Below are 26,078 nucleotides of genomic sequence, written 5' to 3' on the forward strand. Positions count from 1 at the left end.
TGTTTTCTCCATCAGGGGATGGAAAAATTTCATCTCTTTGTGTGTCAGAACTCCTGTTTTTCCTTTGCTTTTTTTTCTAACTCTCTTGGTCTTACCCAAATACGAAATATTGATCAAACTTTGGAAATTTGCTTTTCTCTTGTTCTCTTGCTTTTTGCTAGAAAATGAGCTTACATGTTAGTTCTGTCAATTTGTTTGGTATCACGATTCATCACCATGATGAAACACCCTGTGTTGCGTGCTTTAAATTTCAAATTTACCTGGACGACCCGTTTGTCTCTTTATTTATTTTTAGATTTTTTACAAGTTGTAGACTACTCGACCAATTATCTAACACAAAGTGGCTTCACTGTTGCCTATTTTAAATGGATTTTCTGAAGCTCACCTACAGTAGTCTAATTCATGCATAAACTTTGTCGGATGGAAAATATTGCATTCAATATCAGGAGAAACACATTTTGAAATTTAGGTTTGTGCATCCTGGATTGAGGATTGTACATATATATATATGTACATATATATCTGTGGAAGGTTTAGATTATAGAATAGATAATCTGCAGCTGCCCAGCATCTGTCCAACAGCAGGGAAACCACTCTGGGGTTTACATTACACTCATTCCCTAAACTATTCAATGGTATGTAGGTTGTCTCAGAAGTGGGTCAGCAAGATGCAGTTGAAATAGTATAGCTCATTTCCTGCTGAAAACTGTTACAACAGACAATATGTTATGTATAGGTATAAAACCAAATAAAAATTTTATTTAATTTTAAATTTTCACAATGTTAAAAAGACAGCTTCGCAAAGAAGTAAACCACAAGGCTCCAATGTTATGAAGCAAACTTATGAACAATACAGTTCAAGAAATTCATCCTGCGGATGTCTGCATACTCAACGTGCACCTGTTTTTAAAATTATTATCAGCCAACACTTAAGGGCTCTTTTGTTCAGAACTTTACATTTTAAGGGTATGAATTTTTTTCAAAAGTCCGTAGCGGGCAGCAGTGTTTTCATTGCTGCCATCGCAGTTCAAGTTACATTTGCAAGACTCAATCATCATCACCATCCTGCTGATGATCTCTCCATGTTTGCATATGAAGTGGACAGGTGACGTCTGGGTTCGGTGAGGCCTGCAGCATTGGCCATCAGAGCAGGACCCACAGTACCTCGGTTGGAACTTTTTCAGGCTACGGCAGCCTGCGTGGGACAGTTGAACTGGACATCTGGCTTTTTCTATGTGGTTACATTTCTGACCTTTCTGTTAGAGGGAAGACATCAAAAGCACATGCAATTCGTAGTGTTATTCATGGTTAAAGCTATCTTAAAGCTTGTGATCGTGCACCACTCACACCCAAGGAGGACGCAGAGAATTAAAAAACAGGATGGACTCTTCAGAAGAGTTAATTATGTTCACTCGAGTTTCTGCATGCAAAAGTCGCCGGATTACACCATTTTGCAAAAATAGCCGTACGAGAAATACAGAGTTTTGTGAAGCTGATTGTCTTAAATTAGTTTTGGATCAACTCATTAGGTAATTGCTTGAATGTAACAGATGTCCATTATTGTACAACTTATACGAACTAAAGTTTTAAGATCTAAGACACCGTAATGCTTACATAATGCTTACAGACCACCATCAAATGAAATAATGAAATTGTATCATGCTAAAGAATTAAAAAAAGTGTGGACTATACCTTTAATCTGGTAAAGGTGTTTTGGTTGCACGGTCGTACTTCACAGATCCGAGTCTCTTTCACCAGTTTGCAATGAGTGTTACGGTTGGTCACCCTGATGGACACTCCAACGCCACAGGATTTGGAGCACGGTGACCAAGCTGTGGTTTGAGACACACACTCGACTCCTCTGACCAACATGAGGCTTGTTGTGTGACTCCGGAAAGCTGCACAGAGAAAAAAAAGAAAGAAGCTTCAGAAGAGTTTAAAGGCAAGACATCTCATGCACATGTCTCTATGTTTGTAATCTGACATAAGTGTCCTCATATCCAACATAAAGGATACAGTTCACATAATATTCACCAGGTAATAAATTTGATTCTCCTCTCCACGCAGGAGCCAACTCGTTCTTGTTGGTAAGGTTGTCTTCATACGGTCTGTTTTTGTCATGCTTTTTTCTGTGTTTCTTTACCACAGAGCCTTCTGTCTTTGCCTCCTCAGGGCAGACAAGTTGTTCACAGCACTGTCCCTGCACCTTAACCCGCTTGGGCTTGGCACAGCCCACTTTGGGCAGAGTGAACTGATGTGGGCAGAGGGAGACACATCCAACAGCAGCGTCCATGCACGTGCACTGGTGTTTGCAGTTTGGCCGGAATATCTCCCCATTCTGGTAAATCTTGTTGTTGTACTCACATGTTCTTCCATCTGATTTGGTTGCTTTAGAGAAACAGAGAAAGTAGTGAGGGGGTTTGACACGACAGGAGTAAAATGACAAAATGAGTAAAATAATTTAAAAAAAAGAGAAGGTGACAGAGCAACAGTCATTGTACCTCGACAGATGCCATTGGACGAGCCATGTCCCCCTCCAAAGTTGCACTCCAGTCCCTTTGTGTGGTCACACGGCTGTGTCTTGCTGCAGTCTTCAAAGAGCTGCCGTGCACAAACCTTACAGCATCCACATCCATCCAGCATGAGACTGACTCCAGCTGCACATCTGGGGTTGTCAGGGGGACATTGACAGTCCTTTGGACATGAGGCTGACACCTGAGGAAAAATAGACATTTCTAATGAATTGTTTGCTTCCAAAAACGGTCCTCTTACAACAGCTAGAAAAGCAGCTTATGAATTAACAGTGATTATTTCCTCACCATTGTAACACAGACAATCACAAAGACTTTCCACATCTTCAGAAGTTAAGTAATCTTAAGAAGTAAAATCTTTCCTGAGTGAAAAACTATGTCTCTATCCAACACAAGACTTGGCAGTGAGTCGACGAGTTCTTTCTCTCCCTCTTTTAGAGTCCCCATCTCCTTTTATTCAGTCTGAGCAGATGTGACGTATGCACGGGCTGAAGAGGTGTCCCGAAACTATGGGAGGAATGCGTCTCCACGAGTCCTCCCGTAAGAAGTCCCCCACCTCCTGTTCTCTCACTCAGTGAACCAAGAACCGTCTAGCTTCCATTCTTTCAGGGCTTTCTCTCCAATAGCCATGTAATTATCATTCCATATCTGTTACGTAATCATGAAGTCACTCTTTTATCATAATGTAAACCAGTTCCTTCAAATATTATTTCTATATAATGAAACACTACAAATACAGGTGGCTTAATTACATGTTTTGCCCTAAAAAACAAAATGGCATACTCTTTGAGCATTGCATACCATTGTATGCTGAAATGATGCACTTTATCCCTCTGCATCCTAATAGGACATTCATGTGTGGGACATGTAACAATGTGTATTTTATGTCACTTTCTTGGCCAGGTCTTTATTAACCCAAACTTTACCTGATAAAGGAAAAGAAAGAAGAAGAAACACCACTTGTAAAATATGGTTATGTAAGAGCAAGGCCATACAAAAAGTATGATACCTGATTTTTTTTAATAACCAGCCCCACGCATGTGAGAGCAGCCCCAAAGAAGGATTCAACATCGGGGCACCACAAGTTCTGACATAAATATTAAAGAAAAGCTACATATTTCTATATGACCAACTGAATTTCTATCTTGGCCGAAGCAGTGTTTAGACTGCTGCATGTAGTCTGTGATCCGTGTTTGTATTCTCTAACTTCGCAGAGTGTTAAAAGTCACAGATGAAATTCCCTTCAGTCACCTATAAGTGCGTGGATGGATTAGAGTTTGTTTGACTTAAATATTTTGAAAAAGGAGCCAAGAGCCTTGTGGAATGTTTGAACTGTAAGTATCATTTGGTTGACACACCAAATAACACACCGAATAAGAAAAAAGAAGAAAGTAAGACAGAAAGAAGAAAACTTGAGAAATGCCTAGAGCAACATTCCACTCAGGATGAACATTGAAGGTTTCTTTGAAATAGCTGCCAGGATAAAAAGCATCCTCTACTATCCACATCAAAGAACAATGAGAGTTTTCAGGAAAAATGCCTTTGCTTTCATTACAACCTGTGAGAACAAGAGGCTGAGCAGGGCAGACTGGCACAGCCTCCCCCTCTTATCTAAAGGAGGTTATACAACTGAGGTCTGAATCAGTGCCAGGCAGATGAAGAGCGAACAAGCGTGAGCACGGTGCATTCACATATGCATGGGAATTGCTGCTGACTTGTGGTTTGGAGTGGAAACTTTTCCCTCCAAAGCTGTATTATAAAGAATTTGCAGAACCATGTTAAGTAAGGGAAACATATTGAATATTAAACATATAAAGCAGCTGGACCAGTTAAATAGGATTGCATTTGCATGTTCTGACAATGTTTGACAATGTTAGACTAAGTTTATCCCAGTCCCACAGAGATGCATGTGAATGTGTCTCATATTGTATTAAATTATAGAATTGATGTAAGTAAAGAAACTGATTTCCAAAGAGAAATTCTCGTTCATCTTGCCTCTTTCTCAAAGTCAGAGGTCGAGGTAAATGGGCTATATTCAAAGAAACATTAGCCCTTAAGTAGCATATTTTAACATTTGGAAAAATTAAATTTTAATTTAGTTAGATTGAACATCTGTCTTTCGCTGATTTTGTTCAGTTAATATTAAGAAATAACAATGAAGTATATAATGAATACAAGCATTGTGGCTACTGTTAGCTAGCTTACTAGTGTGAGAGACCTGTGGTAAACTAGAAATATTGTTAAAGCTTGTGTGTGGGACTTATAAAGTCCAGCATTTATTTTAAATTCCAAGCATTTATATTTCATGTATCTGCATCAGAGCCTTTAACATTTGTGTTTTGTAAAGTAGTTAGGGCCAACAGTTACCCAATATGTGTATGTAAATGCTTGCTTGGACAGTTTAAGGGTATGAAAACAATGGAAAATGAAGGTACATTGTCAAGGTGTCATCATGTATCAAATTATGCAAAATGCATAGCACCTGTATTGTGAGCCAGCCCAGTCTCATGGCAGTTTGTGAGATGGTGACGATATTTAATCTATTGATTAGTGTAAAGGGACACAATTTCCCCACTTTTTTCGTGGTGGTGAGTATGATTATTTTTTTCTTTTCTTTTTTTCTTGTTAAAACGGCTGCTGGAATTTTCAATTTCCTTGTGGGAGTCATCCCAAAAGGATTAATAAAGAGAAGTCTAAGTCTAAGTCTAAGTCTCTAAGTCTAACTCCTAAGAAATGTTTTTCAATGGGAAGCACCTTTCATGAGGAAATCATGACAAAATCACGTTACAGTTGACAAATCAATAAAATCAAATAACATGACCATTTCACAAACTGCCGTGAGACCGGGTTATAGCTGTGAGTTTGCATATAAAAATATTATTTCAGACCAATGCTGTCTGGTTGAGATGGTTCCTGCTCTGTTGCCATGAACCACAAAACTTGTATGGTGGCCTTGAATTGGATGTGAAATAAGTATGTTAACATTAGAGCTCATTTAAATACATTGCCTTCCCTTAAGATGACGATGAACTGAATTTCTTACCTAATGAATTTGCAAAAACCTACAAGGTCAGGGACTTTTAACAAGTCTACTTGACAAGCTGAATAATAGCAGAATAAAAATTATAATTAGGACTTGGATGTTGACATGAGTGCCATCTACAAATTGGAAACTTGAAACTCTATTGTGACATAAACGCGGCCAGAAGCAAGGAAGCTGTTAGGTTAGCTTAGCATAAAGACTGGAAGCAGGGGGACACAGTAAACTCTCATTCCCTGGCAGCCTCATTGTCTGGAAAGGAATCACAAGGAAAAAATGACAGCTGGCAAGCTCACACCACGCACAATGAAATCCATCCACACGTCTCCACAAAATATGTGCGTCTGGGGGCTGATGGCTGATTGGTAAACTACTGTTGGCAACAAGCTAACTTCTAAAGTGTTAGCCAGCAGAAAACATGCTAAAGTTGTTTAGTCACACAAAACCTCCCACAAAAAAAGAGTTTTTTAAAAATGGGAAAACCTAGCAAGCTTCCTAACTGTCAGCAAAGATCCTCTGCTGTCAACAGGACAATAAGGTAAACAATTCAAGAACGTATTTGTACCATCAGCTACGGTCTCCTAACTGTTCATCTTTTGAGGATCACCTAATCCTCCAATAGAGGAGATTAAAAGAAGAAAGAGCAACAACAAAGCTAATATGCCAGGCCTCCATGATGGCATCTCTGCTCCCTCAAAGGACATCATTCTCAAAACTGCGTCTGCCAAATTTAAAGTCAACTAAAAAAAAAATGCAGATTAACTTGTGGTGTGTTACTGAATCCAACACTATGAACGGATTTTTCTGCAAAATTGTAAATGCTTGTCTGGCCTGAAGGAAGTCAGTGTGCTGCTGTTTTGTCAAGAAATACACAATGTAGGATATAGCTTCCCATAGGGCTACGACCAGCCTTGCCTTTACATGTACAGTATGTAGTTTGTGTATGGATTAAACAAAGATACAGCTTGTAAATAAGGAAGCTTTGGATGTATCAGTAGGCGTATATATTTTGTTTTAACTTGGACCAGTCTGACCTGTTTCCATGCTTTGTGTTAAAGTAGCTAAATCCCTTGATAGTTATAGTTCATTACATAGACACCCCTTTAAAGATGGTTGGTGGACAGCAAATACATGATGAGAGAGTGGAGAAAAGAAGTGTAAAAAATCATGTTATGCTAAATTAAAAATGCATGAAAGAAGAATATAGACAAAATATGGGATTCAAATTCTGTGGGGCATGAAGATTGGCTACAGAGAATGGAAAGGCAGAAAAATCTTCCTAGTGCTACTCAGTGTAAAACCCCTAAAGGTCTTAGACAAGCTTCTTTTGGCTGGTATGTGAGAGGGGTCATACGCGGTACCACAGACAGTAATGTCTGTAAGAGTTGTGAAGAAACAGTATGATCGCAAAACCAGTTCATTACATCATGTCTGATTCCCTTTAGAGGCCTCTCACTATTCGTACAATGGGTTCTTCTGAATCTCTCACAGCTGATACATCATTATTCCAGGCTACTCCTCTTTGCTGTTTAACAGAAATGATGTGAATCATCATAATGCTTTTGCAGAGAAAAGTGGGCATGGATTTTTAGTGTCTGCGGCTGCTTTGTGGCCCTTTAACAAATATATATTTAGTCGTCATAAAGTAGACATTTAAAAAAGGCGTCTTTTGGCTGCAATTCTCCTCCAGAATTTGCTCGAATGGAAAAGCAGCCACGTAGTTATTGGAGCCTGTGTTTCCCCTCCATTCCAAACCATTATCATTACACTGAAAACCTTTGAGCATGTAACAGAAGGTCGTGGCTTGATTTACAGTAAGCTTGGCTTGGTGTTTTCGAGCTGCACAGTACATATTACATTGCAGGACATGACAAAACATGCCTGACAACCATCTCCTCAGGGGGCACCCGTTCTTCAACAGATTGTGGCATATCATGATTAGAGGGAAGTGAATATCAGGTTTTGCCATTTTGCAAATGAATGAATGTTTATCTGAGTGTTTGTTTTTGTTTTTTTTCTTGCTGTACGTTACCCTGTGATACTGTACAAGTTCCTCAAGATAAATTTAGTAGGCCTAAAGTACTTACACAATCTCTATTTTACATATTTAGGTATACTGTATGACTGGTGTGTGTGTGTGTGTGTGTGTGTGTGTGTGTGTGTGTGTGTGTGTGTTTGTGTGTGATTGAGAGAGAAAGAGAGAAAGAGAGAGAAAAATAACAAACAGCGCCACCCAGTGGACTCAATCGAAATAGCATTTCACCTGCAGCAGAAACCTTTTATTTCACTTTTTACACGGATAAACACGAGGAAAGTTGAACAACTGTAGCCTAGTCTGCTGTTGTAAGACGTTTTATCTTATTTTTAGACTACCTGACTACATAAATCGGCTCTTGGTTTAAAACCGACGACTCAGCTCTCTATAACCTTACTTTTCTTCTTCTGGTTTTCAACGTAAACCTCAACAGTGTGTGACACGAATCAGGAAGTCCGGGGATTTTTCGAAACAAAAGTTGTGTGGACAGTGGCTGTACGCCACCTTTTAACGACAAATAATGAAGAGCCACATTTGTTAACTCTTACAGTTGATTTATCAATGACGTGCGTTTTATTATTACTATCTTATTAACTTATCGTAGTCGTCGTTCGTTACCCGGAACACCTGGATTTTCACTTTACGGGTGAAAGGGATGGAGGTTCCTCACCTCAGTGAAGATGAAATGGCAGAAATTAAAAAAGACGTGAGTAGCCTACTATAATTCAGCCAAATCATGCTTCCGAATAAATAATACTTACTGTTAAAGTAAGTTATTTGCAAAATACAGACAGATGTATTGCTCTACTGACACTTTGGCGTTTAAGGCCTGTTAAAAGGAGGAAATAACGTTACCCCACACCCCACCTTCTCTGTGCCCACGTCAACTTCCAAATCACTGTAGGATTGGACAAACAAAACGTAATATTGAACACAAATGCAGGAGTTTGAGTGCACTTTTTTTGTAAATACATACAGTATTTGCTCATTTGTTAAAGCTGACTTATCAAAAGCACCAGCAGGAGCTACAACAGGGATAGACAACTCGAGAGCAGAACCTGACCAGGTTAGAGAAGTGATTTCAGACCACCTGCTGTAGACTTTTGACTAGTACGCTACTAGTAGGCTACTGTAGAGGGAAAACCTGCAGATTCTCTGCCTTCCCAGACCCCTATGTCAAGTTACTATATGACAAGTTACCCCTCTTGCTCAGAACCTCCTACAGCTCACTTTGTTCCCCTTTTGTGTCTCCCAAATGGCTGATGTGGATTTCCAGGTGCTGAACAGACTGCGACACTATCTCTGTGACAAGATCAAAGCCGAACGCCACCTCGACTACCTGCGCTCTCGCAGGATCCTGACACGAGACGATGCGGAGGAAATCAGCTGCAGGACCACACAGACCAAGAGGACGGGCGTGTTGGTGGACATACTGGCCGAGAACCCCCGGGGCCTGGATGCCTTGATTGAGTCCATAAGGGAGTTGCGCTCACAGAACTTCATCATCACTAAAATCACAGATGAGGTGCAAAAGGCGAAGAACGAGAAGATTGAGTCTCTCAGAGGTTAATAGGCCAAGTGAAAATGAAATATGTTGTGTGTATTTTCAAATCCGAGATGTTATCCATGCTCACATTCAACTCTCCTGACCACTTTTCCCCTCCTCATCTGTCGCTCCACAGCTTCCAGTTCCTTGTCTGACAGCAGCCTCTGCACTCCGAGCACAACCAGCGTCATCACCACAACGTTTTCAAACAACTCCACCCTCCTCTTTCACCCAGATGGAGAACGCAGTTTTTCGACCCCAGATGTAGCAGGCTCACTCAATCTGCCATCGTTACAGAGAGGTGGAGACTTGCCTTCAGTGGCCGGTGCTAGCATCGGCGTAGCTTCCTCCACAACCTCATCCAGTCTCCCAAAGCCCGGAGACCCTGGAGCTCCTCCGCTGCCGGAGGAGGAAATGGTTCAATCCCCTTCCAACATAGATGCCGGAACACCAGGTTGCACCAATAGCGGAGGGGACCCAAACTTCCAGCCCCTCCGGTCGCGCTCTCTTACTCCAACATCAAACAGGAACATCTTTTAATTTCACATCTCAATAAGACACTTCTCATGCAGTAAAAGGGACAAACCAGCATAATCTGCAGCCACTCATAAAAACAAACACTCTCTCATTGTTGTCTCGTACTCTTTTTGGTGTTGCTCATGCCTTTGATTGCTATTATAATATTATAATTCACTTGGGCTGAAGTATTGTTTGAATGTTTTTAACGCAGGTGCCATTTTGTGACCTTAGCTTTGATATTAGGCTAAAATAGTAACATAGTTTCAAGAATATATACAGTACATTTTTCTAAAAATGCTATTTCATTAAACAAAAAAAGCCACTTTGTTAAATGTTCTTTAAATATACGTAGGTGTACAATAACTTTGCCTAAATAAAAAAATAAGTTTAACTTGGCAAAATTATGACTTAAATCGGTATATGATCCAAAACAAAGTACAGAAGAATATGAATTTAAACGAGCGTTTCAGTACAGAACTATAAACTTTTTGATGCTTCAAACATATTTTGGTACTCTAAAGTGTTAATTTCCTTTTTGATTCCTATGTAATGAGCTAAGGAAACATGACTCACCCACTCTGAAACTTTCTACTCCTCTTCTTTGACCAAAGGTGTGAGTTCCTGAAAAACTGTGTGAAAACACGGCAGCTACAGTTTAGGTGCGGTGAGAAGCTGTTATACACTGGAAGAAGTAATTGAATTGAACTAATGAGCCCATCAGATCTCATAAGTCGCTCCCTTTGACCAGAGCAGTGTAGCTCCAAATTATGATGATTTCCAGTTCTTTCAGCGTAGGAGTTGCTTTACATGTTTTGTCACTACAGAGTCTTTATTCCCGCTTATTACTTCATTCACCGGTCATGTTCAATATTCTATTGTATAAAGGTTTCCTAAATGAATTCAGCTTGTGCTTCCTTTCTTCGACGGTTGTGGTGTAGGAAAAAATGGTTTAGTTTGCAGATTTCATCAGAGATAGTGAGGACATCTTTTTAAGGTAACACCAATTACATCCCACAACCTTCTGAGACTCTTGATAGCTCTTTTAATACAATATTAATCAATGGCAGAAGCATACTAGCGGTGTCAGTCTCTGTGTGTGCAGAGATTCTGTAACTGTTTTGGAAAAACTGGAAAAGCCGAAAATGACACAGAGGAATGACATGCCGTGTCATTGTTGTGAAGGCTGGAATGGTGACTGATCTTCATTCAGACAGAGAAGCCCCAAGTTCTACTCTAGTCGCTCTGTGGCTCGCTGGTACAAAGGTAATTCATTTATCCTTACATATACTGTATATATTAATTTATTTTTATGTATCTATTGACTGTTAACTCAAATTTTGTGCTTTTACTATATTATATACTATATTACTATTACTATACTATATCATACTATAATTACATATCCCAACAAGGTGTTGTAATGATATTGTACAATTACCCTAGAATAATATCTACAACGTAAGTGCCTTTAACTTTCATTCATTACTTTTTGCTGCTGTGATTTTTGCGAAGATTTTAAATTTAATAGCCGATAGGTTAAGTAATTGTAAAAAGGAGTAGGAGTCTGCATTTGCTGTCTTACAGGTGCATGTCTTCTACAATAAGCCAAGGTTGAGATAAAAATTATTGATGCTGAAAAAACATTTTTTTGTGTGTTTTTAGAGCATCATGGCGTATGTTAGCGTGATTATGCTGCACTCCATACTCAGATTTTAAAGATAGTTAGAGAGAATGACAGCAGTGAGCAGAAGAACCAGTTAAACATCACAATGAATGGAATGGTTAAACCCTTATCTTATCTTCAACACATGTCTGACATATATATATATAGAAAACTCTCAAAAACAGCCAAATTCTATTCTGTACTGGAGTATGACGGAGGACTGTGAGCAGCTGTTGGCCTCCCGGCCAGAGGAGAGGAGGCTAAACGGTCGCTGCAGACGGAGCGCTCCCACTCACACCCTGCAGTCCAAGGTGGTGGAGGACTTCAGACGGAGGCTCAAATACTTCTTCATGAACCCCTGTGAGAAATACAGAGCCAGGGGTCGCAAACCATGGAAACTGATGATACAAATATTAAAAATTGCAATGATCACAGTCCAGGTACTACACAGAATTCTTTACTAATTTTTAAAGCATACATGTGCACAGAGAGTAGGTCATTTTTTAAATTTTTTTAAATCAAGTGTATGCCCTCCCTCCCATGCTTCAGTTGGTCTCTTTCGGCCTGAGCAACGAAATGATGGTCACCTTCAAAGACGAAAATCTGATGACATTCAGACATCTGTTTCTAAAAGAATACAAGGATCACCGGCTGGGAAACTACGCACTGTACACGAAAGCAGATGTGTATGATCACATCTACTACATTATCAACAGGGTAACATGTTTTTTTTTTAATGGAAGACAAGAGTTTACCTCCATACCACAGGGATTTGATGTATGAAAAAATGTGTTTCACCTCTTCTTTTCTGATTTTTTTTTTCCCAGTACATTAATCTGCAAAACATGACTGTAGGTAATCTGGCATACGGCAGTGCTGATGGCAAGTACACTCCTCTGTCTGTATGTCAAGAGTTTTACAGAAACAGCAGCATCGATCCTGGAAATGAGACCTTTGATATTGATCCACATGTTGATAAAGGTACAAAAGCACCACATTGCTTAAGAAAACTGAAAAATATTGTAATCATCAAATAGAGTCATAAGTAGCTGTGGAACTTGTGTATTTATATCTACCATGAGTTTTATCCATAATGTTTGATGTATTTATGGATGCTGAATCATGGCATGGATGGAAAATAATCAGTGTGGATTTACTTGTGATTCCAAGAAAAGAGGAAGTAGCATATTCAGAGGATTGAATGCTGAAATAAAGGCTAACCGTTTAGTTTTTTTAATTTGTTGCCTGTATTTCCTCCTCCCAGAATGTATTTCCATATATCCTGTGCAGTCGTTCGACAACCATAGCAGTTTGGCCACACATGTGAACTTCTCGTTAAATTTCAAAAGGTGAAATCTGTGGTAAACTGAAAATGCTTCTTTTAATGCTAGTTGATGAGAGTGCTGCCTGCTAATATGTGTTTGTGTGCCCAGGCTGCTATCGGTGAACATCTACCTTGCTCTGAAAACAATCAACCTGCAGACTGTGCGGCACCACGAGCTACCAGACTGTTATGAATTCCATATAATGGTTGGTGACAATGTCTGGAAAATGCCACGCCCTCATCTGAGTGTTTAGGATCTTTTAACATGCTGATAAAAAGTTTCTCTTAAACTTGACAATCACTCAATTGTTTTTTTTATACAGATCAGTTTTGACAATCGTGCACACAGCGGAAAGATAAAGGTTGAGGTCAAACATAATGCAAAAATTTATGAATGCAGAGACTGGAATGTGGAAGGCACATGTAAGTTCAACCTCAAAAATCAAAACTCAATTTCATTCCAGCCATTGATATATTATTTTATGAGCCAGACAAACAAAAATAACCAAACTGGTTATTACATCAAAGGCCAGCAGGGGGCACAGTGACATTGTTCTGTCCCCCTTAACATCTGTATATTATGATCTAACTCAGCATGGTGGCTAACCTGACTATTAGAAGAAGAACAACAGTGTGTGTCTCAGCTTTGTAGAAGCAGCAGCAACAAAAACAAGCTGTTAATGCAACCTGAAATCTGTGGCTCTGGTTTCTAGCTGGTCAGAACGACTACCTCCTCCTGTCATTAGATTCGGTGGTCATCCTCGCCTGCTTCATCTCGCTCATCCTCTGCACTCGATCTGTCATCAATGGCATCCAATTGCAGTTGGTAAGTTATGAGAAACAAGTCAATTATTAGTGTTACCATTTTTTTCACTATTACAGATAAGCTATTAGGTCAATTATTCAGTAAAACTTACTGATACAATCAGCACAACACATACTATACAAACCAGCATCTGATGCAGGACTGTAGAACACTGATATCATGTCCTCCCCTTTCCCTGCCAGAATTTCAATCTTGTCAATGTGTATTCAAACATTTGTAAAATGTGACTGAAAATAATCTTCTTTTTTTTTTCGAGGGGTTGTATTTTAGGGGTTCACAACCTCAGTATTATTGATGGGGCAGAGCCGTAGGCAGTATTTTATACTGAGCAAATAAAAAGAACAAACCTCGCACAAGTAAAAACGTGAAATCATACAATGTGGAAATTGAGCAATCTACCCACTATGTGTTGATGGTATGAATCCTGGTTTGTTGTGTTTTTATTTTACGATATCTGATTTTTCTCTCATGCAGGAGTTCAACATATTCTTCCATGCCTACTACAATAAAATTGTGTCTTGGTCAGACCGCATGGAGTTTGTGAATGGCTGGTACATCCTCATCATTGTGAGTGACATATTGACCATCACTGGGTCAGCACTCAAAATTGGAATACAAACAAAGGTTTGTTTTTCATATAATTGTCTATATTTTAACTAGATTATTCACTATAGGCATGTTGGACTCCGGGTAAAAGCAGTGTGTAATGTGTAAAGTTGATCTATTTGTACGCTTTTTCCTCTTGCAGTACCTGACAAACTATGACGTCTGCAGTATCCTGCTGGGTACCGCCACAATGCTCGTCTGGGTCGGCGTGATTCGTTACCTTGGTTTCTTCAAGAAATACAATGTAAGACAATTCCATGCTTTTTTTGGTTTTTGTTTTTGCATATTACATCAGACAGCCTGTTAGAAGTAGCAAATGCAAATTCAGAGGAACTGACAACCTATATTCCTCTATAGATATTAATCTTAACCCTAAGGGCAGCGTTCCCAAATGTGATCCGATTCTGCTGTTGTGCAGCCATGATCTACCTCGGGTACTGTTTCTGTGGCTGGATTGTCCTTGGGCCTTACCATGAGAAAGTATAAACATTATAATCATAATTAATCTTTTTCAGTGTCATTCTGGCCTAATAAATCCACCTAGGGAGCTCAAAACCTTTTTTTTCTCCAGTTTCGAACACTCGACAAGGTGACAGAGTGCCTCTTCTCTCTCATCAACGGGGACGACATGTACGCCACGTTCCTGAAGGTGAGACAAGAGGGCTACATGGTGTGGCTGTTCAGCCGAATTTACCTCTACTCCTTCATCTCCCTCTTCATCTACATGGTGCTCAGCCTCTTCATCGCTGTCATCACTGACACCTATGAGACCATCAAGGTCAGTCTGAGATTCACCATACTGAGAAATATTATTTGACCTTGCTGTCAACAGATGTTTTTCAGGTCATAGTTTTTATTTATTCTTCCACTTGAGTTGCCTGACGCTTTACAATGATTTCCCCCCCCCCCCCCCCAGCATAACCAGCGAGACAAGATGCCAGTGTCCCAGCTTCAGGCTTTCATAGCAGAGTGCAGGGACCAGCCTGAGTCTGGCAGATACCAGACTGATGAAGAGCCAGCTGCCTGCTGTCTCTCTCCATGCTGCTGTCTTGGATGACGTGAGAAGAGGACGGCCTTTATCTTTTTGTGGACAAAGAGTTTGAGTATCGAGACTGAATAAGAACGCGAAGGGTCCTGACTGCGTGCATGGAGAATTTGATCATACTGATGCCTGATGTAAATGCTAGAACATCTTCTTATTTAAGTAGAATTACTTCAACTTGTTTCTTTGTACTTGAATTGCTGAACACTACTGAAGTAAGTGCTCAGAGGACCAGTGAGTTGTATGGTCGCCAGTGTAACAACCTGATATAGTAGTAGTAGTAATACAATATGAATATACACTTACAGCCAATACCTCCTCAGTTCAGTGATGCTTTCAAACGTGATATTCAGCTCAACTTTTCGTTACAAAACAGATTTCTCAGAGATGACCTGAATAGGAATTTCCTTCTGACTGCACAATAACAGCATAACATAGGCTATGTGTCTTTTTTACAAGCACTTAAACATACTACTCAATTAGAAGTGAAAGTAGATTTACTGATTTTCATATCCAGCTTCCCCTTAATGTACTAGCCTATATAAAGAAATTAATGTATGAATTAATTAAGCATTGCAAAGTTCAGTGTAATTGTTTGTATGTGATCCTTTGCAGTATCTTGTACTGTGCCCTTTTCACTTAAAATGTAGCTATGTGTAACTAAACTGATATAGGTCTGTTTGTCTTAATGGTTTTACTAGCTATTTATGTACTGGTTCTGCTGCTCTGGCCAAAATATTTTTCGTTTTTTACCGATTTAGTTCATTCTGAATCATTCTATTATGCAATTTGTCTTTAGCTCAACGTTCATAATTTCGATGACAACGATTAAAACAATTTAAAAATGTAGTCATGTGTATCAAACGTCTCTACAGTACAATGTACATTTAGTTTGCCACAGCATAATGCAAAAAAAAAATTACATTACATTTATAAATGCAATTTAATATACTGCCTTACCTTGCGTCGACACCTGAAAGCATTTCTCATTTGCATAATCGTTCACTGCACACGTGTATATCCAATGCACGGCTCAGATACTGGTTGCTTAACAACGCTGCCTCCAATAACAATGACGTATGCTTTGAAGCCAGCGGCGGAATAGACTTTAAAAAAAAAGCACAATCAGCAGCAGCAGCAGCAGCAGCAACAACCGTCCTACTTTCTGTCGGGGCATCTCTGCTTCACTGCTTTCAGATTAAAGTAGGTGAGGTTTGAGCTTGTTTTTTTGCTGCGGAAGAGGTGACGACTGAACTCGGTGATTTCGATAAAGGAGCATTTTGTTCATGTTGACAGCATCACTGAACTCAGCAAGTGTTGGACTTGGCTAGCTCGTTGACCCATTTCACGCCGCACCCGTGAGTATATGTTTAACTTAGCATAACGTTACAGCTAATAGCTTATCCAGGTCAGCAAACAACGATAGCAGTTAACGTTAGTAACGTGGTTGTTAATTTAGACTTAACGTTTTAGCTAGTTAAAATTAAAGTCATGGTACAAGCACGTTTAGTCTAACAAAGTTACCTTGCTGAAGTATACAAGCGAGCCACCTAAACGTCAAAGTTAGTAAATTATTTTACTGTAACCTTGTAATCAAAACAGAGGGGGTTTACGTTAGCAAACTAGCTAGCTAACGTTAGCAAACCTTGCAAACGTTAACGTTACCTTGTCAGTTACGCCACTAGGTTAATTTAACAGTAACAGTTCTTTAACGATACTACTGTACAACAAGGTAAAAACGACTACGTCAAGCCAAAGCACACTGGACTTATCTCCGCCTCAGTTAGTGTAACTTCAGATACAATTTGTGCATGCCTTCTGGTTTGTTAGATAACAACATTTTCAGTAACCTAACCAAGCAGGGATGCACATTGACACAGAAAAGCAAACACTTTAATTGACTTATCGACTAGTTGTAAGGGCCTCACCAACATGGTGTTCTCAGCTTTTACTGTTGCATTACCTAACATGTCTCCCTTTGGTCCTGACAATGTGCTTGACAGCCCCTGAACACAAGTTGGAACATTTCAGTGCATTGTAAAGTCGTGGGAGTGGTTGGTAGCAGGCTCATCTGGTTTCCCAGCATGTTAAAACATCATAGAGACCTGAAGGCTCTAAAGTAAAGAAAGCACACATAGCCTACACACTTAGACATTTTTTTTTTAAATCTATGTAAATCTTTTGGCTCTTTGCTGAGATCATTTTACCACCATGCAATTCAGTTCCCTGTGGCCAATAGGAGAGCCCCACTGGGACATAACAGCAGTTAATCCTGTGTGGATGAAACAGCATCCCAGATTATCTATTAATCTCATGGCTTGATGCTCCATTGCAGGGCTCAATTCCAGTGGGAGCCTCTGATCCACCGCCTGCGTGCTAATCCATCTTCCGTGTGGTAACTCATGACCTCACATCCGTGTGCCCTGATGTGTCGGTGATATGGGAGAGTGGTGGACAACTGTGCCAGTAGGGACATCTATGGGTAGGTTTCTCTGCTAATGGGATGTATTTTGTACAATATGTCAAAAATAGAAAGACTAATCAGCTTTGCTTTTTGGGGGGGGGGGGATCTGCTAGAGGTGACCCATATTTTTGTTCTAATTTTAGACCAGCAACCTAATTCAAGCCTTTCAGTATAAGAAATGCACAGAAGATGTAATGTGAGTTGCCGTAATTTCCTCGTCTCTGTTCTGTTTTTAGGAAACTATGAGATCTCCAGCATATCACATGTGACAATGTCGCCCTCAAGACAGAACAACCTTATGTCAATGCAATCTTCTTTGCCCCTGTCCAGAAGCTCCTACAATGTGATAAGTGCCTTTTGCACAGAGGATACTATTCCTCAATGCATTTCACACATCAATCAGGTACAGACATGTCCTACTAAATGCTCATTATTGCATATAGTATTTGTATTTGGCATTTTTAATTTCTGTAGAGGACATTCACTACAGTGGTGACATAATTCTCCTTTATTCACAGGAGCTTGACTCACTGGGTCTTTCCTCCACATGTATTGAGGCCAGCTCACAAGAGGGAGCCGACCTGAAGACAGTGCCAGCTCTGAATGCTATGTATGAGCTAATACAAATTCACAGACGCAGTATGTGCACTTTAGAAGAGCTTGAGAAAGAACAACTGAAAAAATCCAGCACCTTGGACCACATGCAGATGAACAACTCCAGACTCAAGGTACATATAACGGGGGTCTGTCACTCCCTGATTTAAGTCGAGTGCAGATTTGAGTCATGCATGCGTCACTTTGTGACAAGTGAAGATGTGAGTTGTGCATACATCACTTTGTAACAAGTAGCCTACAAGATGCTAACAAGAGACTTCTGTAATGTCAGTAAAAATGGACCTACTTAGCAAAGTTCGTTCACTGCTGGCTACAAGTTAGCAATCAAACAACAAGGTTGTCAGTTGAATGGCGTTTTGAGCTAATGTTGGCAATCAAACAATCACAAATAGCTAAACCATTTTTGAAATGATTACCATCTTCTGTTATTGTTTGCAATGAGACGTTTCTTTCATTGATTTGACAAATTTCAGTATGACATGTTATGCCGTAAACGTTTAAATCTGAGCATGCGCAACTCAAATCTGCACTCGACTTATACCGGAGTGACATTGTCTCTCAGGGTTATGTTCGTCTCAGTCCAGTTTCAATACAAGGCAGTGGTTGCATCTCATAACCCTGAAATTGCCTCCTCGACTCCTCCACTTAATTGCATCTTAATCCCTCCCACCGGGGAGGCATGGGAGAGACGGAGGAAAGGTATTGGAGGATAGAGGCAACGAGTGTTTTAGTCGAACGAGACGTCCTTTCCTCTGAAGCGTTGCATTAATTTGTGAGCTATTTGGTCAGAGTTTGCCCTTCCTTCAGCTGCACGGCTTTTGGGAAGGCTTCTCTTGTGTATCGTGTGCTCATGGCTCCTCGGTCATCCTTACTCGATGCCCACTCCTCTACCCTCGGGGCAGAAATAAGAGCTTTGAGATGGGCTTCACTGAGGAGGGACAGTATAACTTAGGTTTAAGCTGAGGAACAAGGAGTCAAGAAGCTATCAAATAAGGGTTATGAGATGCAGCTCTGTGTACCCACAGACTTTAATCTGAACATGTCTGTGAGGTGCAGTAAGACATTGGTAACCACTAGAGGGCAGGAAAGAAATATACAGGAAATGTTCTTCCTTTCCATTCTTTCAAAAAGAAATGAATAGGACTGCTATACTACAGAAACCAAACAAGGACAAATCTTGGACAAGTACTGTGCTGGGATGTCTCACTACTTAAGATCGTTTTGAATAGCACAATGATGGTCATGATCCCTTATCTCAACAGTTGTCTCTGCTTGCTAGGCGAAACATACGTATTCTATGTTATACACATCTAAACTACCAGTAAAGAAGTCTAAGGTATTTGTTATGTATTTAATAGACTGTAGAGGTAGGAGTGGTGAAAAGTGGAAACAAATAATTGAACATTGTTGGTGTATTTACAGCCTGTCTTATTAAATCTTCAGATCATGCTATTCTATTTTAGGGATCCACTCTTGTAGCTTTAACTCTGAACTGATTTCTCGTTAAAAACGCTGCTACCTCACTGTGCTCATAAGAGTGTATTTCCTTCCAGGATCAGTTGGAACTGTCTATAAGGGAGAAATCGGGTCTACATGAGACAGAGAGGCAGCTGCACCTCAAAATTAAGACTTTGCAAAGCTGCTTAAAAACAGAAAAAGATGAGGTATCATATAATGACAAACACACTATGTTTTGCTGTTACAAAATGTGTGAGCCTACCCAACTCATGATTCGATCATTCTCCACAGGTTCAGAAACTCCAGAGTATCATTGCCAGCCGGGCCTCTCAGTACAGCCATGACGCCAAGAGGAAAGAGAGAGAAGCTGCAAAGCTCAAGGAACGCCTCGGCCAGTTACTGGTTGACAGAAAGGATAGAAAACTGGGTATGTAAACTATTACTCTTTATTCTGTTAATTTCAGAGCAAGTTAATCCAATTTTATTACTCCCAACTAGCTATCGACGTACTGAACTCTTTGGGCCGTTCAGATGGAAAAAGGAGCCACTGGAAGACTACAAAAGCGACAGCCAGGTATCATGAAAGCCATCTTCTCACTTGTTGACCATATTGTCACAATTTGAAATCATCAGTCAGATAACCGTATTTATAAAAATGCTTTCTGTAGCCATGAGGGTGAGATGTACAAGTCCTTGCTCAATGACTACGAGGCAAGTCAGAGGTCCTTGATGCTGGAGAACGCTGAGCTTAAGAAAGTCCTCCAACAGATGAAGAAGGAGATGATTCATATGCTAAGTCCACACCAGCCCACCAGAGGAGCCAATGCTGATGAGAGTCAGGAGCAGGTATCAGGTTTTCATCATAGTTCTAATACACAAAAAAAGAAATTTGATAAATGGGTTTGAGTAATTATTACCTGTGTGTCAGATTGTAGTAACATGATGTGCTAGCCTGATGAAAAGTTTGTTTTGGCTGTTTTGCCCAGGCTGATTCAGATGGGGAGGAGAAGGCGGGTGATTTGAGCAAGGAAACTCTAGACCAATCCTGTGAGCATGCCAGGGAGCTGCTCACTAACAGCATCCGCCAGCAGTGGAGGAAACTGAGGAACCACATGGAGAAGTTAGACAGCCAAGGTACCTGCAGCACTGCCCCACGCCCTGAAATACTGCAAAAGTAACTTTATGTTCTTGTGGTGCTTAGTTGATAGAGTAAAGGTTGTTTAACAAGCTCGTGTTAGTTTAAAAAGTTGGATTCTGGGGAAATTTGTAGCTGTTAGAGACCTACAGTATGGAATGAGATTTTAGATGATCAGCTGCCGGTGTATTTGTTTGCCAAGCCTCGCAAATGCAGAATCAGCTGGAGTCCAATAAAGAGGTGATACCAAGGGACACCCACGAGGATGAGATGGAGAGGATGAGGCATGAAGTGCAGCAGTGCAAAGAGTTCATTCATGCACAGCAACAGCTCCTCCAGGTCAGCTTCTGCTTGTTTATCTAAGAGCAGGGATGATCAGCAGGTCTGTCAAGGATCAACATTTGCTAACAGTTTCATACCAATATAAGAGGCTTCTTATTACGAGTGAAAATTAGGAGATGAAATTGCCGATAAATCAACCTTTGTCTGTATCTGATTATTTGGGAATTTTGAAAAAGTAATTCAAAAAGGATTAAAGCGTCTATCCTTTCTGCCCATGCAGCAACAACTGAACACATCATTTGATGACGAGACAGCAGCTCTTCTTAATGACTGTTACACACTTGAGGAGAAGGAGCGCCTCAAAGAGGAATGGAGGCTCTTTGAGGAACAGAAGAGAAACTTTGAGAGGGAAAGAAAGAACTTCACGGAGGCTGCTATTCGCCTGGGGCGAGAGGTAATTAAGTCCTCTGATGTGCCATTTTCTTTCATCGTGTACCAATTTCGTTCAAAATATTAATAATAAAAATCTTCTCCACAGAAAAAGTCCTTTGAGGTGGATCGCGCCTCTTGGCTGAAGAATCAGTTTTTGAACTTGACTCCCTTTACAGACCACAGGAGATGTTCCTCTTCTGACGGTCAAAGTGCCTTATCAATCAGTAAGTCGGTACAGTCGAGACAGGCGATGGTGACACGAACTAAAATGACGATAAACATAATTTAGAGAATTCAAAATTTGTCAGAAAACTACGACGAACAAGGAAAAGCTGCATGCAAACACCAGAGACCGTACAAAGCGTTATCATTGACTTCAGTTTGAACATCCGCTGCATTTCAGGAAGCGAGCCTGAGGTGAGGATGTCTTCCTCTAAAGCTCGGCTGGTCCCATCGTCAACCCACGCCACGTTCTCCACTCCTAAACCTACACAGAGTGCTGCTGTGCCATCCACAACTGAACTCTATCGGACACTCCGCCTCATACCAGAGAGCAGGTATTATTCAGTCCCTTGATATTGCTAGTGACTCTATTTTTTTGCAGTGCTGCTATCAGACCCTTTTGCTGGGAGGTTTTGTGCCAAGTCATACTATTAATCTTTTTATTTTTATTTTCAGTTCCTCCAGACAGTCAAATCGAGGACGATGGCAAGAGTCCAGCAGCATTGAAGATGCAGATATTCGGATCAAATCAAAGAACAGAGTTCGATGTGGAGACTTGAGTATCTTCTCTTTGGGTGAAGATGAGAACAGCCTCACTTGATGAACTTCCAGTGACTTTTTTTTTTAAATAATTTTGCAGTTTCCGTTAGCATCAACTTATGGCTGAATTCAATTACCACTGAACACTACATTTGCTTTGCAGCACTTTTATGTTGCTTTGTTATGGACATGCACATATCATTCAACAAAGCTGACAACAAAGCACATTGATTGTACTTTTATTTCCTTTTACAAACAAATCAAAACTGACAATTCAGTTTTTTAAGCTATATTCAAATGTATCTACCAAGTATTGATTTGAACATATTGGAGTAAGAAATCTCTTTTTACATGTGGGTTATAAACCGTCTCTGATTATATGTTTAAGTTTAGAATAAACTTGTTTTCATATCCTAGATGTGTAAATTATGATTTTAATGGGAGCATAAATGGACATCAGATTTATAATCATCTGCTCTGCCATAACGGCACAATAAAGGTATTTTAACAAAGGTTTTTAATTGTCTTTGATTTGGCGCCAACTAGTGTGTTTGAATGGGATCTGCAGTCACAAGTTTCGTACAACCAACCGGAATCCGGATGTCATCATCTTTGCTTTTGTCTCAGCATCCAGCCCAGAATCCCACCCCACCGCCCTGCGTTTATTTTTCACAAAAGCACATCGAAAATGTCGGGTTCTTCTAATCTTGTAGCTATGAAAAAAGTCGTGCAGCAGCTCCGTTTCGAGGCCAGCATTAACAGAGTGAAGGTAATTTATGTGCTTATTGTTTTTCTGCCACATAACGGAGCGGGAAATCTCAATTGCTAACAACGCTAGCTGTTGCCGGAGGCTAGCCGCTAAAGTTAGCCGCTAGTCAACAGGCGTAGCAGGGCGTTTCTTGGACCGAAGTTAAGTATTTAAGCCTGCTACATTGTTGAGATTAATCACTTGACATCTGACAGAGTAGAGATAATGTCGAGACCTTTGGCTTATCACAGAATCCGTATACAAAGATCACCACACCCGGGTTTTAACTTAACTTGACGTTACGTGAAAGTAACGTTAAAACGGTTAACTTGAACGTTTTCTAACGTTACTTGAACATTAACATGCTTAATAACTTCTTTAACGCCTTTTTTTCAGAATTCGAAAGCCATTTTCCGCCTCATTGTTTTCGCAGAGATAATGCAGATACCTTTTTATTTCGTAAAATAAAGGTGCATAGCAAGCTATCAAGACAACTTTGAGAAGTCAATTGACAAACGTTAGATAAAATGAACCAAGTAATACGATTTAAACAGAAATAATGTGTGTGTGTAGATTATGTGTGTCAAGATTATGAATACAAAAAGTTGGTTTGGGATATTAAAATCGTTTTCCTTAGAATAAGAGGACTCACAAGTGAAGGTTTAAAAGATAAGGCCCAATTTAAGCAGCAAGAGCCATAGATATGTTCAGTCAAGCTTAATAAACACTTCCTACAATTTCCATAATACATTTGAGTACAGTCTTTCCTGATTCTGTCAGGGTTATTTTTCAGACTTTGAAAAGCTTGCTCCCAATCCATAGAAGACATGCAAGTGCTTTCAGTGGCTGAAAACTCAATGGAATATCCCATTTAACAAGTCATTTTAAGACTCTAATACAACCTTATGTCATGGTTTACATTGTGGTTCCTCTTCTGTCACCAGGTGTCTCAGGCAGCTGCAGACCTTCAACAGTTTTGCATGCAGAACGCCACGCAGGACCCTTTGCTCACCGGTGTGTCCTCCAGCACCAACCCTTTCAGGCCACAGAAGGTCTGCTCCTTCTTGTGAAACCACTGCATTCATTGGTGAGTCCGCCACCCTGTTGACCCATTCAGGCACACACCCGTACATACTGGACATACAGCACATGCAGCTCGTGTGATTTATGAAAAGGTCTGAAGAGTAGCTGATTTACTGGTTTAAAATTCTGTAATTGCAATTTGAAAAAGAAAAGCGTTCCCCTATGTGCATCTTGAAATTCAGTGTTTCAGTGAAATAAAATATACTATAATGAAAGCCTTTTATTTTTAAAATATGGCTGTTTAATCTTGGTGATTTCCTCCACAGTCAAACAGTGACTGTGGTCAGCTTGAATCAATTTTCAAGAGTTTTAATTTTTAACTCAAAAGTTTTTTGTAAAAAAATAAAATAATTCACAGTGGTACATCCATAAAAACTTCTCTGATGACTCAAGCATAATGTAATACTTTGCTGTCTACATGTACGCATACTATTTTTTTCCTACAAAAATAAGAAACACATGCTTCGGTTAGCTACTAACTTGGGAACAATATGGACGTTTGGTAATCCAATCCTCAACCTAATCTTTTTTCTTTTTGTCTTTTTAATTTTTTGGTCCTGCAGGCCTTCATGTTGATGCTACACGGAAAAGTTGACCTCAACACTGCTCCTCATGCCAAGCCATTATACTGCCACAGGATCTCTCGAGTGTAGAACACATTGGAATCATGTCAGGAAGATGCCCATCTATTTTCAGCCACAGTAGAAGAAAGGAGACCGTTTTATTTTTCATGGCACAGTGTGGTTTTTGAGGAAATAATTGTGCCTTTTCTATTGTTCTATTTTAGTCATCACTGTTCTGGACTTTTTTGTATTTAATGAATAAAAAAACAAACATTCTTTACTACTCCAATGTTTTATTGATTGGCATTTTCAGTTGTGTTTTCCTCCCCTGCAAATTGACAATATTGCATGACAGACATTAGTGGCCACATTATGCTCTCAGACGTATTTTATTATTTTAGAGGCAACAGTAGCAGGTGATGTATAGATTCTTAGTTTTATATTTTCAATACAAAACAAAGAAGAGGGATTTAAAAAAAAAAAGGATAAAAATGATTTATTACTAAAAGTTTTTATTACAAAATTGGGTTATAGGGGATCATGAGCAGTGGTGGAAGAAGAAACTAGTTATACTTTGTAAAATAAACGTCACAGTTCTTTTTCCACTTAAGACATTTTGACATGTCACAGTAGGAACAATCGCCAAATTCCATGTAGCTGCTTCAGTTTCAGGGTCCTGGTATTGTGCATGGTGCCCCACTTTAACAGTGTCATCGCTTACTGTCTGGGACACAAGTAGAGAGCAATTACTAGTGTTATGAGTTACACATGCTCCTTTTCCTGCCATGACAAGTGAAAATGGCCTATAACTAACTCAATAAGTCTTGCATTCTAAATGCATTTAAAAAATACATGAGCATAATCCGTAAAAGTATAGTATAAACTATAAACTGACGAGGAAAAGTGTCTTGAAGTAAATTGACTTGAATAAAGTTTTGTGGGAAACTAACACTAAATTTAAAACAGACTTCGTAAAGGGCATTTTGAAAAAACATTGAATGCAAGCACTCTGTAAAACGTAAAAACGATGAAATAAGATTTCATACTGGCATCTATCCCCAAAATGTATTGCTTTTTTATATTTGTGGTTTTTTTCCGTCATTTTTGATTTAATATTGAACACATAGGGCTCAATAGAGCAAAGGTATACAGTATCATAACATTGAAATTAAGTAGAGTACAAGTACCTCAAAATTCTAAAGTACAATATAATCTAAACAAGATGTCTATTAATTAAAATATAAAATGTAGATTTTGTTGGCATACTAATGCACATGTAGCTGGTAGTACTTATATAAAGCTCAAAGTCATACAACATTCATCAATTAATGATAAAATACCAGTTATCAAGTCATCTACTATTGAGATAACAGTATCGCAGCGTCATCCGAAAGCAATTGATTT

At 39.6% G+C, this 26,078-nt stretch overlaps 5 protein-coding genes across 11 annotated transcripts; 4 read left to right on the top strand and 1 right to left on the bottom strand.

The window, feature by feature from the left end:
- Window positions 1-910: 910 nt before the first annotated feature.
- On the bottom strand, window positions 911-3,046 carry LOC117954423 (CCN family member 1-like). Of its 2 annotated transcripts, none has more exons than XM_034888209.1 (5): window positions 2,820-3,046; window positions 2,502-2,715; window positions 2,035-2,385; window positions 1,693-1,898; window positions 911-1,256 (listed from the first exon to the last, which is right to left on the bottom strand). In XM_034888209.1, the coding sequence occupies exons 1-5, from the start codon at window positions 2,853-2,855 to the stop codon at window positions 954-956; spliced, it is 1,110 nt and encodes a 369-aa protein (XP_034744100.1). In that variant the 5' UTR covers window positions 2,856-3,046; the 3' UTR covers window positions 911-953. The 2 variants fall into 2 exon arrangements, with proteins under 2 accessions (XP_034744100.1, XP_034744099.1); XM_034888208.1 differs by having other exon boundaries at window positions 2,035-2,388.
- Window positions 3,047-7,825: 4,779 nt separating this feature from the next.
- bcl10 (BCL10 immune signaling adaptor) lies at window positions 7,826-10,062 on the top strand. Its single transcript, XM_034887007.1, has 3 exons — window positions 7,826-8,312; window positions 8,883-9,171; window positions 9,289-10,062. The coding sequence occupies exons 1-3, from the start codon at window positions 8,262-8,264 to the stop codon at window positions 9,690-9,692; spliced, it is 744 nt and encodes a 247-aa protein (XP_034742898.1). The 5' UTR covers window positions 7,826-8,261; the 3' UTR covers window positions 9,693-10,062.
- Window positions 10,063-10,509: 447 nt separating this feature from the next.
- mcoln3a (mucolipin 3a) lies at window positions 10,510-15,981 on the top strand. Of its 3 annotated transcripts, none has more exons than XM_034886997.1 (13): window positions 10,510-10,934; window positions 11,503-11,774; window positions 11,884-12,051; window positions 12,162-12,315; window positions 12,599-12,683; window positions 12,768-12,864; window positions 12,982-13,081; window positions 13,372-13,484; window positions 13,959-14,108; window positions 14,233-14,334; window positions 14,448-14,570; window positions 14,662-14,868; window positions 15,007-15,981. In XM_034886997.1, the coding sequence occupies exons 2-13, from the start codon at window positions 11,544-11,546 to the stop codon at window positions 15,145-15,147; spliced, it is 1,671 nt and encodes a 556-aa protein (XP_034742888.1). In that variant the 5' UTR covers window positions 10,510-10,934; window positions 11,503-11,543; the 3' UTR covers window positions 15,148-15,981. The 3 variants fall into 3 exon arrangements, with proteins under 3 accessions (XP_034742888.1, XP_034742887.1, XP_034742889.1); XM_034886996.1 differs by having other exon boundaries at window positions 11,520-11,774; XM_034886998.1 differs by having other exon boundaries at window positions 11,543-11,774.
- A 292-nt stretch (window positions 15,982-16,273) lies between these two features.
- On the top strand, window positions 16,274-22,792 carry ssx2ipa (synovial sarcoma, X breakpoint 2 interacting protein a). Of its 4 annotated transcripts, none has more exons than XM_034887000.1 (14): window positions 16,274-16,335; window positions 17,468-17,614; window positions 17,833-17,999; window positions 18,115-18,324; window positions 19,765-19,875; window positions 19,961-20,096; window positions 20,168-20,243; window positions 20,338-20,515; window positions 20,656-20,803; window positions 21,007-21,143; window positions 21,367-21,540; window positions 21,625-21,742; window positions 21,922-22,075; window positions 22,197-22,792. In XM_034887000.1, the coding sequence occupies exons 2-14, from the start codon at window positions 17,572-17,574 to the stop codon at window positions 22,339-22,341; spliced, it is 1,797 nt and encodes a 598-aa protein (XP_034742891.1). In that variant the 5' UTR covers window positions 16,274-16,335; window positions 17,468-17,571; the 3' UTR covers window positions 22,342-22,792. The 4 variants fall into 4 exon arrangements, with proteins under 4 accessions (XP_034742891.1, XP_034742890.1, XP_034742892.1 ...); XM_034886999.1 differs by having other exon boundaries at window positions 16,291-16,490; XM_034887001.1 differs by having other exon boundaries at window positions 16,321-16,339.
- A 28-nt stretch (window positions 22,793-22,820) lies between these two features.
- LOC117953736 (guanine nucleotide-binding protein G(I)/G(S)/G(O) subunit gamma-5) lies at window positions 22,821-24,934 on the top strand. The gene is made up of 3 exons (XM_034887008.1): window positions 22,821-23,049; window positions 23,973-24,115; window positions 24,675-24,934. Exons 1-2 carry the CDS (start codon window positions 22,969-22,971, stop codon window positions 24,096-24,098), a joined length of 207 nt encoding a protein of 68 aa, XP_034742899.1. The 5' UTR covers window positions 22,821-22,968; the 3' UTR covers window positions 24,099-24,115; window positions 24,675-24,934.
- Window positions 24,935-26,078: the final 1,144 nt, after the last annotated feature.

The sequence above is a fragment of the Etheostoma cragini genome, chromosome 12 (assembly GCF_013103735.1).
Source record: "Etheostoma cragini isolate CJK2018 chromosome 12, CSU_Ecrag_1.0, whole genome shotgun sequence".
NCBI lineage: Eukaryota > Metazoa > Chordata > Actinopteri > Perciformes > Percidae > Etheostoma > Etheostoma cragini.

Coding starts and splice junctions, on each gene's coding strand:
- LOC117954423 (XM_034888208.1), bottom strand. CDS start 2,855: ATGTGGAAAGTCTTTGTGATTGTCTGTGTTACAATG. Junction 2,716..2,819: donor TGATTGTCTGTGTTACAATG/GTGAGGAAATAA, acceptor ATTTTTCCTCAG/GTGTCAGCCTCATGTCCAAA. Junction 1,257..1,692: donor ACACCTTTACCAGATTAAAG/GTATAGTCCACA, acceptor TCCCTCTAACAG/AAAGGTCAGAAATGTAACCA.
- mcoln3a (XM_034886996.1), top strand. CDS start 10,827: ATGACATGCCGTGTCATTGTTGTGAAGGCTGGAATGGTGACTGATCTT. Junction 13,082..13,371: donor CTGGAATGTGGAAGGCACAT/GTAAGTTCAACC, acceptor TCTGGTTTCTAG/CTGGTCAGAACGACTACCTC. Junction 14,335..14,447: donor GTTTCTTCAAGAAATACAAT/GTAAGACAATTC, acceptor ATTCCTCTATAG/ATATTAATCTTAACCCTAAG.
- bcl10 (XM_034887007.1), top strand. CDS start 8,262: ATGGAGGTTCCTCACCTCAGTGAAGATGAAATGGCAGAAATTAAAAAA. Junction 8,313..8,882: donor TGGCAGAAATTAAAAAAGAC/GTGAGTAGCCTA, acceptor GTGGATTTCCAG/GTGCTGAACAGACTGCGACA. Junction 9,172..9,288: donor GAAGATTGAGTCTCTCAGAG/GTTAATAGGCCA, acceptor GTCGCTCCACAG/CTTCCAGTTCCTTGTCTGAC.
- ssx2ipa (XM_034887000.1), top strand. CDS start 17,572: ATGGGAGAGTGGTGGACAACTGTGCCAGTAGGGACATCTATGG. Junction 19,876..19,960: donor TAAAAACAGAAAAAGATGAG/GTATCATATAAT, acceptor CATTCTCCACAG/GTTCAGAAACTCCAGAGTAT. Junction 22,076..22,196: donor CGCCTCATACCAGAGAGCAG/GTATTATTCAGT, acceptor TTTTATTTTCAG/TTCCTCCAGACAGTCAAATC.
- LOC117953736 (XM_034887008.1), top strand. CDS start 22,969: ATGTCGGGTTCTTCTAATCTTGTAGCTATGAAAAAAGTCGTGCAGCAG. Junction 23,050..23,972: donor CCAGCATTAACAGAGTGAAG/GTAATTTATGTG, acceptor TTCTGTCACCAG/GTGTCTCAGGCAGCTGCAGA.